The following is a 14525-nucleotide window of genomic DNA, read 5'->3' on the forward strand; positions in this document are numbered from 1 at the left end:
TCAGTGTAATAAATGGCATTTATGAAAAACCCACAGTTAACATACTCAGTGGTGAAAGACTGAAAACTCCTCCTAAGAACAAGACAAGGATACCTGCTTTCACTACTGCTGTTTAACAAAGAGCTAGAAGTTCTAACCAAAGCAATGAGCCACACTCCCCCAACCACCACCGCCCAAAAAAAAGGAAAGAAAGAAAAGAAAAAAAAAGGCATCCAGATTGGAAAGGAAAAAGTAAAACTGTCTCTGTTGATCACAAATGACATTATCCTGTATATAGGAAATTCCAAAGAATCTACACAAAAGCTACTAGGGCTAGTAAATGGATTCAGCAAAGTTGTAGGGTACAAGCTCAACACACGAAAATCAGTTGTTTCTATAACCAGCCACAGACACTCCCCCCCCAAAAAAAGGAAACTAAAAACTCCATTAAAATAACTTCTAAAAGAATAAAATACCTAGGAATAAATTTAGCAAGAGAGCTGCAAAACTCGTACACTGAAAACTACAAAAACATTGCTGAAATAAAGAAGACATAAGTAACTAGAAAGACATCCCATGTTCAAGGATAAGAAGACTTAATATTTTTAAGACATCAATACAAGCAAAGTGATCTACCAATTCAACACAATTCCCTAACAACAGACGTTTTTACAGGAATGGGAAAGGCAATCCCCAAATTCATTGCAAAGGGCCTTGAATAGCGAAAACATTCTTGAAAAAGAAGAATAAAGTTGTGGGATTCACATTTCCAAACTTCTTAGTACAAAGCTACAATAATCCAAACAATGTGGTACTGGTATAAGGATAGACATAGACTAGTGGAATAGAATTGAGAGTCCTGAAGTAACCCCATATATCCATGCCAACTGCTTTTTGACAAGGATGCCAAATGCATCCAATGAAGAAAACATAGCCTCTTCAACAGATGATGCTTGGACAACTGGAAATTCATATGCGAAAAGTATAAAATTAGACCCTGATCTCACACCACATCAGAAATTGACTCAGTGTATCAATAACCTAAATATAAAAGCCAAAACCATAAAACTCTTAGGACAAAATATATGGGTAGTCTTCATGACCTTAGATTTGGCCTTGGAGTTTTAGATATGACACCAAAAACATGAGTAACAAAAGAAAAAAATCGATAAATGAGACTTCATCAAAATTAAAAGCATTTGTAAATCAAAGGACATTGTCAAGAAAAAGACAAGCTAGAGAATGCAAGAAAATATTTGCAAATCATAAATCTGATAAGTGTTTACTATCCAGAATATTAAAAGAACTACAACTCCACAACGAAAAGACAACCCAATTAAATTGGGTAAAGGACTTAAATAGCATTTCTCCAGTAAAGATATATAAGTGGCCAACAAGCACATGCAAAGACGCTCAGCATTATCAGTCATTAAGGAAATGCAAATCAAAACACAATGAGAAACCACTTCACACCTACTAGGATGGTTGTAATAATAAAAATTTATAAAAGAAGATGTTGAGTTTTGATGAAGACATAGAGAAATTGGAACCCTTGTATGTTGTAGGTAGGAGTGTAAAATGGTGCAGCTGCTGTGGAAAATAGTTGAGTGGTTCTTCCAAAAACTAAGCATAGAATTACCATTTGATCCAGCAATTCCACTCCTAGGTATATACTTAAAGGAAACAAGAACTCAAACAGATACTTGTATTCCAGCATTCTTAACAGCATTATTCATAATAACCAAAAAGGTGGACACAAGCTAAGTGTTCATCAACAGATAAATGGATGAAGAAAATGGAGTATTATTCAGCCATAAAAAGGAATGAAGTTTTGATACATGTCATAACATGGATGAACCTTGAAAACATGCTAGGTGAAATAAGCCATACACAAAAGGACAAATACTGTTTGATTCTACTTATCTTAAATAAATATCTAGAATAGATACCATAAACAGAAAGTATATTAGTGTGATGGGGGAGAGAATGAGGACTTAATGGTTACAGAGTTTCTGTTTAGTCAATGAAAATATGGAAATAGTTGTGATGATTCACAACATTGTGAATGTAATTAATGCCACTAAATTCTACAGTTAAAAATAGTTAAAATGGCAAACTTTGTTAGCAGTTCTTAAAATGTAATAGATGTATGAAATTTGCAAATAATCTAAATATACTCAGCCTGTCTTCTTTCTCTCTAAGTAAAATTTTTAAAGTTGGCTGGTAGAGAAAGAGCAATAATGATAATACTTGGATATTAATTAATTGCATATTATGTTACAAATAATACAAAGTAGGTTCAAGTGAAAAGAAGCAAGGCTTAGTGAGTACTTAAGGTGAATCAGAATATCACGATCATCTGATAAAGTTGTTGCGTTCTTTTTCACTCATTGAAAAATTCCTTTTTTTACCACCTGAAAAATAGAAGAATTGTATTTTTTTGGTTAGGATTATTCTTTTAGGATGAAAAGAGCCTGCTTTCATTTAAAAAGAACAATTGTTGACTAATAGTCACTGAACACACTATTAGGAATTATAATTATTCTCTATTCAAACTCTTCAAATTCTTTAAGTCAATTTTTATTAGAAAAATGTTTTCTTTCATTTTTTCCCAACAATTTTTTTGAGAAATTAAAAACCCATAGGAAAGTTGAAAAAGTAATAAACTTCATACCATCATATACCATTCATTAAATTCACTAATTGTTAACATTTTGCTACATTTGTTTCATCTTTCCTCTCTTTTGGTTGTGAACCATTTAAAATTGAGTTGCAGACATCCTGGCACTTCATCCCTAAATATTTTAACATGCATCTTCTAAGAACAAGGATGTACCTACTACAGTACCACTTTCACCCTAATAAAATTAATGTTTCCATAATAACCTCTAATATCAGACCCATATTCAGATTTCCCCCCAATTTTTCAGTCTCTTTTAACTCCCAACTGAAGGAGCTAGTCAGCGTTCATGCTTTGCATTTGATTACTGTCTCTTTAAGTCTCCTTTAATCTAGAGCAATCCCCTTATCTTTTTTTCCCCATGAAATTCTGTTTCAGTTTTTTTAATATTATCAATATATGGAGTATTATATTATTTTAGTTAGTATGACAACATTTCTTTTGCCATAAGGAATTTGGGTCATTTTGAATCATATTTGGAAACATACTAAGTATTCATTCAGAATCTCTATAATTGGTGATTATTTCTAAGTAGAAATGTATTCTTTAGGCTGGCATTTTTCAATGTTTGCTAATCTTATCAGATAAAGTGAAACTTTAAAGTTTTCAAAACTTAAAAAAGTATGCTCTCCTTTAGTGTTATTTGAAAGTGCAAAGTACTGAATATTTTTTAGTCAAAAAATGTTAAGTTTTTTCAAACTTCATGTGTCCTTCTGGGAGTTAATACTTCCTTTTATCTTCTTTGAGGTTCATTACTGTATTGGGTGAAGCACAGACTGTAGAAGAATGTTTGAGGAATATAAAGAATTTAAGTAAAATTGTACTATAAGTTATACACACTCATATCCATAAACTGATGATAATTTTATTGAACTGTGAATCAGAGGTTAGCAACCTATGGCCTATTGCTGTATCTGACCTGTTGCCTACTTTTGTATATCCTGCAAGCTATTAATGGTTGAAAAAAATTCAAAAGAATATTTCATGTCATGTGAACATTTCATGAAATTCAAATTTCAGAATCAATATAAAAAGTTTTAGTAGAACTCCAACATTTGTAGATGTATTGTCTATAGCTGCTATTGTGCTACAATGGCAGAGTTGAGTCATTCTAACAGACTATCTGACTCACAAAGCTTAAAGTATTACTATCTGGGCTTTAATAGAAAAAAATTGTCAACCTCTGCTCTAAAGCAGTAACAGCTTATTTATATGAAATTACATAGCTTTTGCTTTTTCATATTAGATAGTGGCAGGTTGTACATTTATAACAGGAAATTGTGACCTAATAACCAAATTATACTTTTTCTTTTAAGATTGAAGACCCATTAGCTATTCTTATTCTCTTTGATGAAGCCAGATATAATTTATTGAAGGGCTTTTATACGGCTCCTGATGCTAAACTGATAACATTGGCAAGTCTACTGTTGCAGATAGTTTATGGAAATTATGAGAGTAAGAAACACAAGCAAGGTTTCCTAAAGTAAGTATTTAATACAATTCATGGTCTTGTGCTATACCCAAGGTTCAGTTTAACCAAGAAAATTTAGAAATATTACGTTACTAAGAACTATTTAGACGTTGGTTTGGAATTAAATAATATAAGGCATGGAATGAGAAAAAAAAAAAAAAGTAAAGCATTCTTTACGTTACACTCTCTCCAAAGTTCTTTTTCTTATATTTGAATATAGTTCGATATGCCTTATACTTGTTAGCTTTATCTTTCTTTACTGTATGTTTAAATAAGTTCACTAAAACCTGACTTGGATTAGTAGAAAAAATGTTACAAGGCAGATGCATTTCACCATATACCACCACAAAAACTAGTTCATGTTTCATGTTGAGAGAAAACATTGAGGTTTTAGCACATCTAAAGTTTGTTTATTGTAGTTTTCAATATTCAAAAATATTTTGTGGCTACTGAAAGAAGAAACATTTCTCTAAATTGAGCAATATTAGGATCGTGACTTTTTGCTTAAAATGTTGAGAGTTCTCTGATATGTTACAATATAATATTTTTCAGCTCAAAAATCATATTAATTAAAGCCATTTACATGTAAATGATTATATTACTGTAGCTACTAAAGATGATTTATTTAAAAGATGTTGGTGTATTTGCTTACAGTGAAGAAAATCTAAAATCCATTGTACCTATTACCAAATTGAAAAGTAAGGCACCTCACTGGACAAACCGAATACTTCATGAATACAAGGTAAGCTATTAAATAGAAATAAAAAGACATTTTATAGCCTAGTTGAAATTTTGTTAGTATTATTAATATGTTTTAAACATAGGTACATTACATTTTATTCTTGAAATTAAATAAGAATCTTATAGTTCACATGCCTGAAAGGAAAAGGAGCAAAATAGTTTTATTTTTAATAATGTAGAATCTTTTAGTGAATACCGTCTGTATGCTGGATACTGTGGTAAGTGCTAGAGATTAAAAAAACATGAGATAATACACTATCTCTATCCATGAGGCACTTAAAAATGTAATAGAATAGATAAACATTATTTTTAGACCTTGATATTTCTTTTTTTTTAATATAAGATCTCAAAAGAAAAACTGCCTTTGGGATAATGTCACACAATTTTATTTGTCTTTGGGATAGCCTTGATTTTAGAAACTGTTTAGTTGACCTGTTTGGATTATCAAAGGTACATTCTCCTTTCACATCTGTTTATTTTACTTTGTTTTTAGAATCTTAGTACAAGTGAAGGTGTCAGTAAAGAAATGCATCACCTACAGCGCATGTTCTTACAGAATTGTTGGGAAATTCCTACATATGGAGCAGCTTTTTTCATTGGACAGATATTTACAAAGGCAAGCCCCAGTAATCATAAAGTCATCCCTGTGTATGTAGGTGTGAATATAAAAGGACTTCATCTTCTCAATATGGAAACTAAGGTAGATTTTTATCTTTTCAGCTGTTTTTGACCAGTCACATTATGTAATATCTAAAATAACAGTACTAGCCTACGTGACCAATTTCATTCATTTATAATAGCAAAGGGTAGCGGGGTGAAAACGAAATGATTATCAATAGGTAGTTAACATATTAATTGTAACATTGAAATACCTTGCAGCCATATAAAAGAATGAAGAATATTTTTCTGTGGAATGATCTCTAAGATATATTTGGTGCTGAACCATATGTAATATGCTACCATTCATGTAAAAATGGGTGGAAATGGGTATTTATCCGAAGAAAACAGAAACACTAACACAAAAAGATATATGCACATCCCTGTTCATTGAAACATTATTTACAATGGCCAAGATAAACAACCTAAGTGTCCATCAGTGGATGAATGGCTAAAGAAAATGTGTAAATATATACAATGGAATATTAATCAGCCATTAAAAAGAATGAAGTCTTTCATTTGCAACAACATGGATGGACCTTGAGGGCATTATGCCTAGTGAAATAAGTCAGACAAAGATAAATACTATATGATCTCACTATTTATATGTGGAATCTTGTTTAAAAAAAAAAAACAAGCTCATAGATACAAAGAACAGACTGGTGGTTGCCAAAGGCAGGGAGTTGGGAGATGGGCAAAATGGGTAAAGGGGGTCAAAAGGTACAAACTTCCAGCTGTAAAATAAATAAGTCATGGGGATGTAGTATAGAGCATGGTGACCATAGTTAATAATACTGTATTGCATATTTGAAAGTTGCTAAGGGAATAGATCTTAAAATTCCTCATCACAAGAAAAAGAAAGTTGTAACTATGTATGGTGATGGATGTTAACGATACTTATTGTGGTGATCATTTTGCAATATATATAAATATTGAATCATTATGTTGTATACCTGAAACTAATATAATGTTATATGTCAATTATACCTCAAAAAATGGGGGGAAGTGAATACTATATTTGCATAAGTATTGCTTTTGTATGCATAAAATGTCTCCTAAAGCCTTTAGAGGGGGGGAACCATGTAACTGGGAATAAGAGTAGAAGGGAGACTTTTCATTATATAGCATTTTGCAACTTAAAAAAAATTTTTTTAACTGTGAATGTATTACCTATTCTAAAAATTAGATTTAAATGAAAAAAATACAGATTTAAAAAAGGAAATATAATACCTGACACAAGTGGTTCATTTTGCAAATTAGAATAAGTTATAAGAACATTTTGGGGGGCAAGATGAAGTGTGGATGGGACTGTGAATACCTGTTAGAACTGTTCAGAGGTTTTCTTTTCCACCATCTTTTTTTTTTTTTTTTTTTGCGGTACGCGGGCCTCTCACTGTTGTGGCCTCTCCCGCTGCGGAGCACAGGCATGTGGGATCTTCCCAGACCGGGGCACGAACCCGCATCCCCTGCATCGTCAGGTGGACTCTCAACCACTGCACCACCAGGGAAGCCCCACTATTCCACCATCTTGATCTGGCCGCCCCTACTTCAGAGCTTTTCAATCAGAGGCTTATTACTGTATTGTGCCCCTTTTTCTAATCAAAGTCATGATAATATAAATATGGGGTTATCAATTACTTTTAGCATATTTAACACATTTCACAAGATAAACAGCTTTCTAGTTAGTAATAGGAAGCAGATAAAAATCTATTTTGTTCATTCAGATATGTCACGAATAGACTATTTTCCAAATCAGCTTAAGTAACTGAGCTTACGCATTTTTAAAAGGCGTTTTAGATTAGGGAATTTCATCGTGAACCTAACTTTTTTCATCATTTTTGTAAGTCTTTATTATGTAATCACATACCTTCTGAAAGTATCCCAATTGTAGTTTAGTTATTTCCTGATAACTCAGGATCATCATTATGGGTAACAGTTATTTTCCCATACTGTTAGAAATGCCTGTGAATGGAGATAAAGAATATGCAGGGACATAGGGCAGTGACTGACTTGGAACTTGATTTTTTGAAGTCTCTGATATCTGCTTGCTTTGGAGTCATTTGCTTTTCATTTTCTATTTAGACTATTTTACTCATACAAAATAAGCTGCTTCTTATTAGCTTGTAACTACTTTTTCTATTCCTGTTGTACTAAAGAAATGAAGGAGAAATTCCCCTTGTCATTTCAAGAAATTTTTCCTCTGCTATTTCAGAGCATTTTATACAAATATCTGCAAATTCTTCATCGAACTGGATGGTGATACTGTGGGCATAACACTGAGCCTTTTCTCTAAACTATATTTTATGTTTGACTTTTGGGAGCATTCCAAATTTAGGCAACAATGAAAAGTTTTATATAGTATTCAAATGATGTTTCAGTAATATAACATTTCATATTATGAATAATATTCTGGTCCAGGAATTGAGTAAGTGAGATAGCAGTAGCAGGCAGAGGATGATAGTGTTATTAAGAATATGCTTTTTCTAGAAATATAAATAGAAATGCTGTCATTGGGCATATAAAAAGGTGATTGAAACCAAGGGTAACAATGTTTTCTGTCCACATAATCATTACCTTGTGTTCTGTAAGCTACTGATAAATTTATGGCACCTATAAAAGCTCTAAGATAATTACATTTTCAAACGATCTAAGATAGGAACAATCAGCTTGTCCTCAGTTGTCTTAGATTGACCAAATCTGCTAGGGTTGAATATGACAAGCTTGCTTAAATTAACATCTTCATCTGCAAAAATACTTTCATTTGCATTTAAAAGTCTACATATGGGATACATTAGCCTCAGAGATTAAATCTCAGGAAAAGCCATAGAATACAGCTATGTTGTTTTTTTTAATCTCAATTACATCTGCCTTCTATATTTTGTTATTGTTTGGAATAATAAAAGTTGCCCCTCAGAAAATACAGCTCAGCCAGTTTCATATACTCATCAGAGACCTATCTTTCTACTTAATTAAAATGTAGGCACTATCGAATAGGTAAATGCAGTGTTACAGTTCAATGTTTTACTATAGTGAAAGCATTACAGTCTTCATAACAGAACTGTACTTGTTGATATATCTTCAGCCTTAATACCACTGCTACATCCAGGCAATAGATTACCCTTTGCTGATGTCAATTTATGTAGACCATAATGCCCTTCTGAAATAAAACTGGTTCTTTAAATACCCATATAGTGCCATTGTTCATGGTCACTTGTCAACATCACTATTTCTCCTGTGTGTCCTGGTTGGCTATGTCTACTTCTGACTTACATGGTTTCCCTTTTCTGCTCTCAACTATCCCTGTCATTTCTCTTACTTTTTGACTTCCTTCACTAAACACCTTCCCCTTTGTAGGTTTTACCTCCTAATGAGAGCTACTTTTTCCTTCTGGAGCAGACTGGTCTCTCAAAACAGCCATGTGGGCTCTTCAACTCCATTCAGCCGTTTTCATTATTGTGGATTTCTCAAGAATTCCTTTCTCCCTGCACACTGTCCTTTAAAAACAAAACCTTTATTTTTAACTTATGGCTTCAGTGCTTTTGTTGGTCATTTGACCTTCATGTAATCGAGGAGTTGCTATACCACAGATTTTTTTTCTGTATATTAAACTGTTTTGAGGACATATTAAATGGACAGTTTCCTGTCTCTTGATTAAAGAAGTTTCAAGTCACTGATCCAAAAGGTAGACAGTTTAAAGTTTTATGATATCTTGACTCAGTGTTTCATTGTGTACTTTGGTAAATAGCTATTTTAGTAGATCCTGTCTATAAGTTATATTTTATAAGTATAGCTATTTTAAAGCAAGATGTTATTATTTTCCCATTATAAGTGGTATACACTCATGTAAATTAATTATATTACATTTCACTTAGAGAACCTTTCAGAATGCCCTAAACCATTACCTTTCTGGCATATCCTTAGTTTATTATTTACAATCATTATGTTAAGAACTGCTAGTCATAGAGAGGTAATGTTTCTCAACATACTTATTTTAAAGGATGGCATGAACACTTTCTTTGTATATGTGTATACAAAGAATATATTTTTAGGGTAAGAAAATGTAAGTTACTACTAGGAGATAATTGTTTTTTAAATAATCCAAAGAATATATTGGATTCCTATTTAAATATACCATTATGTTACAACATGTAGGAATAGGGTACTGTAATTGGTTTTAAATAGTTCTGTTGAATATATGAAGGATATATTATTAATTTTTTAAATAATGCTTATATTTACAATAAATATATCAGCATACTTATTTTCAGTGATATGAAATTGCCTAAATTGACATGTTACCCTATTACATAAATTTCAGATCTGAAAGTACTATATGAATATTCAAAAGGTACTGAATATATCAATAGTAAAAGGAATTGTTTTTAAGATGCAGAAAGTAAAAACTTGCAGTACACTTAATTTTCTTGAAAGCCACTGATAGAATGGGCATCTTTTTTTTTTTTCCCCCATCATTGGGTAAGTTTAAGGTGTACAATATGTTGATTTGATACACTTATCTGTTTCAAAACGGTTACCACAATAGCATTAGCCAACACCTCTATCACATTGCATAATTACAGTTTCTTTTTTCTGGTGAGAACATTTAAGATCTACTCTCTTAACAACTTTCAAGCATATAGTACAGTATTGCTAACTATAATCATCATGCCCCACATTAGATCCCCAGAACTTATAACTGAAAGTTTGTACTACTTTGACCAACATCTTAATTTCCACCACCCACCAGCCCCTGGTAACCACCATTCTTCTTCCTGTTTCTGTGAGTTTGGCTTTTTTAGATTCCACATATAAGTGGTATCCTATGGTATTTGTCTTTCTTTGGCTTATTTCACTTAGCATAATGCCCTCCAGTTCCATCCATGCTGTTGCAAATGATAGGATTTCCTTATTTCTCATGGCTGAATAATACTTCTTTCTGTGTACACATATACAAATACATAGCACAGAATGGGCATCTTTAAATAATTTTGTTGGGTTTCCCTGGTGGCGCGGTGGTTGAGAGCCCACCTGCCGATGCAGGGGACACTGGTTCGTGACCCGGTCCGGGAAGATCTCACATGCCGTGGAGCAGCTGGGCCCGTGAGCCATGGCTGCTGAGCCTGCGGGTCTGGAGCCTGTGCTCCGCAGCGGGAGAGGCCACAACAGTGAGAGGCCCTCGTACCGCAAAAAAAAAAAAAATTTGTCATTCTGATAAGAAGAATATTATTGCTCAAGGCAGTCTTCTAAGAGTCTACCATATATGTGGCTCTGTACTGCAGGCTGTGTGAAGTTAGTGTGGGCACTTTGAACAAGTTTTATTCTAACTGTCGAAACCACTATGTTTAGACCTGTCTAGATAGGTGTAGATAGTAAGAGAAGATGGGTGTTGTTTTTAATAAATATTTCAATATAATGATTTCTAATTATGTTGCAGGCTTTACTCATCAGTCTTAAGTATGGTTGTTTTATGTGGCAGTTGGGAGATGCTGATACATGTTTTCAGATCCATAGTATGGAATATAAAATGAGCTTTATAGTACATACAAAACAGGTAAGTACCTAATCAGTTATTCTGGACTTCTAGTAATAAACTCTACTGTATTAATAAAGTTATTTCTTTTTTTTAAAATGACAGTCCATTTTACTTTAAGGAAAACCTCTAACATGTAGTTAACATATTTAAGACCAAGGTAAAAAGGCAGGCCTTTCCTAAGCAAAGCCAGAAACTTATCTGAATAATTTATTGTAGTCTTATAACAATGAAAAGTTCCTTTTCAAATACATAGAGAACTGTCTGTCCACTGCCATGTATGTCATTTACACATTCTTACATGTTTCAAATTTATTGTCAACGTATTTTACTTTGTAGGCTGGCCTTGTGGTAAAACTACTAATGAAGCTAAATGGACAGTTAATGCCCACCGAAAGAAATTCATGAGAGGAAAGCAACTGATACTTAAGCCACCACATTTTGTGATATAGATTTTTTCCATGAAAGATTTCTTAAACTATTACTTTTAACAAGGCATTTAGTCTCTTGTAATATATATGTATACTATTACATTGTACAGAATCTGTACTTATGTTTGGTGTGTAATATACCAATTAGTTTTATATAATATCCTAATAAGGTAATCTAATTTTTAGGAGAAACACACAAAAATGTGTAGATTGATAGTCTGTATAATATTAGACAAAACAGTAAGCTTTATAAAAAGTTATTTTTGGTAAATGGTACAGAATTTAGAGCGGAATATGATGAAATTAAAATATAGCTTTGCTATGACTTTGTGTGTCATTTCAAAATGTACAGAAAATCACATGATTTGAATAAAGAAAATGTGTTTTCTACTTAAAGCATATGTAACACTGTTACTTAAATTTTTTTTTTGTAATCTCTGAACATTTCTCAACATGTTTTTAAAAGGCTTAGTTAAAATGTTTATTTGGTATAAGCTAGTATTTCTCAAAGTATTATATAGTTCTTGAACCCCCTGCATCATAATTACCTGAGTGCCTCTTAAAAACAAGGATTTCAGGGACAAGTTCTAGACAAGTTCATTCACTCTTGGAAATAGCAGGGCCTGGGAATTTTTTCTTAAGTTTTACTTAATTTTCTGTTGAAATAATTCCAGACCTAATGATGAAGTTGTATTATTAAAGTTAAGTAAATTACACAGAACTGCCTGGCACATAAGCACAAACATACATGGACACACAGACTAAGTGACAATCTCTGAATATTACTAGTTGCATTTGTTAAGAACATGTTGTATTTTTGAGTTGGCTCAATGATGTATTTATATTGCCTTTATATTGTAGGAAGTAGATCACCAAATATCTGGTTGTTTTATTTAGGGGAGCAAAAATATCATATTAGGAGCTAACTTGATTAATCTGCTATTTAGTAAGCTTAGAAATTAGTCTTCCCAAGCTGACAGGTTGTTGTGTTCTAAGTAAGTTCAGAGATAACAGTAGTAATACTTAAAATTATCATACAGGTTGCAGATAATTTTTTTATATTATCATCTACTCTTCACGTTGACATCTGCATTTTTAAAGGTCTGCTGAGCTTTATTAAAATTAAGGGGACTTCCCTGGTGGTCTAGTGGTTAAGACTCCATGCTCGCAATGCAGGGGGCCCGGGTTTGATCCCTGGTCAGGGAACTAGATCCCGCATGCCGCAACTAAAAGATCCCGCATGCAGCAACTAAAAAGATCCTGCACGCGGTAACGAAGATCCCACATGCTGCAGCTAAGATGCAGTGCAGCCAAATAAATATAAATATTAAAAAATAAAATAAAATAAAGATTATGTGTTTAAGTAAGTTTAATGAGAAAGCCTGATTTATCTTTAATTCTGTGCTAAGCACTTTTGACTCTACATAGACAGTTCTCTGTTCAGTTTCATCCATTCCAATAGCCTCAGTTGTTACCAAATACCCTGTTGACTCCCAAACGTAAAACTTCAGCCTCAACCTCTCTTCTGAATTCTAGATCTTAATTTCCAATTTCTTGGTATTCTAGCTCCACCTAAATGGTTTACACAAGGAACGTCTGTTTCATCATAGCTGGAAACAGAATTTGTTTCATCTACCTGCTCCATTCTATCCTTACACTTGTATTCTCTGGTTAATGGCATCAAACTGCATCCAGTTGCTTACCCTGGATATCTGGGAGTGGTCTATAACTTCTCCCTCTTTAATCACCCTACACATTCCACTTAGCGAATTCTGTCAAATGTCTTGTGAGTCCTTTCCTATTCCCTTCTTCTGTGTTTGCACTGCAGCCACCCTAGTTCAAGTCCTCGCAGTCTATTCTTGGGCTCATTGTAGCTTCTTCCCCTGGCCTCCCCAACTCAGGCTCTAAACCCCGCCACACTGGTGCCAAGTTAACCTTTCTCATAGATCTGATTATTTCATTACCCTCTTAAAACCCTCCTCACTGATGTAAAGTTAAATTCCAATTCCTAAGTGTTGAATACACTAATCTGCGTATCTAGATTAATTTCTAACCAATTCTCCCACACTCATCCTGTGCTCCCACCCCAGTGTTTCCCAACACTAGCTCTGCAGTTACCTGGAGAGTTTTGGTACTTTATGACTCAATAACTTTCGGGTGGGGCCCAAGCATTTCTGTTGTGAAAGTATCCCAGGTGTTTTTTATTTATAGCTTAGGGTTTAGAACTGCTGTTGTAATTAACTTTAGGAAATAGCTGAATGCTTTTCCTTTCACAGAGGGAAGTGAGGATGCATCAGTGCTGCATCAAACAACTCCCTGCTCCATTGAGTATAGTGTACCCTGCCAGAGTTGTACAGTATGGCTGCCCTGAGAGAAGGGAAGAGGAAATTATTGGAGTAGCATGGCTATTAAAAGCTTAAAAATATATAGCATTAAGAAGTCAATTTCAAAGTTAGTATTGAAAAAAAATTCATCATTGTCAGACCATAACAAACCAGAAATAAACAATAAGGGGAAAATGCAAATAGCTTTTAATGAGTGCCTAGGATTGGTCAGGCACTATATGAGCACTGGGGATAAAAGATATTATTTTCCTTTTCATCATTCTTTCAATAAATTTGAGTGCCTTTTATGTGCCAGGGATCCAGTGGTAAGAAAAAGTCCCTGCCTTCAAGGATCAGAGTTTAGTGAGGGAGATAATAAGTACTCATATTTATGAAGTGTGATGAGGGATTTCCCTGGTGGCACAGTGGTTAAGAATCCGCCTGCCAGTGCAGTGGACACGGGTTCGAGCCCTGGTCTGGGAAGATACCACATGCCGCGGAGCAACTAAGACTGTGTGCCACAACTACTGAGCCTGTGCGCCACAGCTACCGCTCGCATGCCTAGAGCCTGTGCTCCCCAACGAGAAGCCACCGCAATGAGAAGCCCACGCACCGCAACAAAGAGTAGCCCCCACTCTCCGCAACTAGAGAAAGCCTGCGTGCAGCAACGAAGACCCAACGCAGCCAAAAAATTAATTTTAAAAAAATTTTT

General features: G+C 33.9%; 1 protein-coding gene across 3 annotated transcripts in view; it reads left to right on the plus strand.

Annotated features, from left to right (window-relative positions):
- The window catches only part of KRIT1 (KRIT1 ankyrin repeat containing), a 36887-nt gene extending 25077 nt beyond the window's left edge, over nt 1-11810 (plus strand). For 2 of the 3 annotated variants that reach the window (XM_065884472.1, XM_065884473.1), the window contains 5 exons: nt 3976-4142; nt 4785-4872; nt 5365-5571; nt 10963-11079; nt 11398-11466. In XM_065884472.1, coding sequence (XP_065740544.1) covers nt 3976-4142; nt 4785-4872; nt 5365-5571; nt 10963-11079; nt 11398-11466 — 648 coding nt within the window. Of the gene's footprint in view, nt 1-3975; nt 4143-4784; nt 4873-5364; nt 5572-10962; nt 11080-11397 lie in introns of all 3 variants that reach the window. The other variant, XM_065884471.1, reaches the window with a different exon arrangement.
- Nucleotides 11811-14525: the final 2715 nt, after the last annotated feature.

The sequence above is a fragment of the Phocoena phocoena genome, chromosome 9 (assembly GCF_963924675.1).
Source record: "Phocoena phocoena chromosome 9, mPhoPho1.1, whole genome shotgun sequence".
NCBI lineage: Eukaryota > Metazoa > Chordata > Mammalia > Artiodactyla > Phocoenidae > Phocoena > Phocoena phocoena.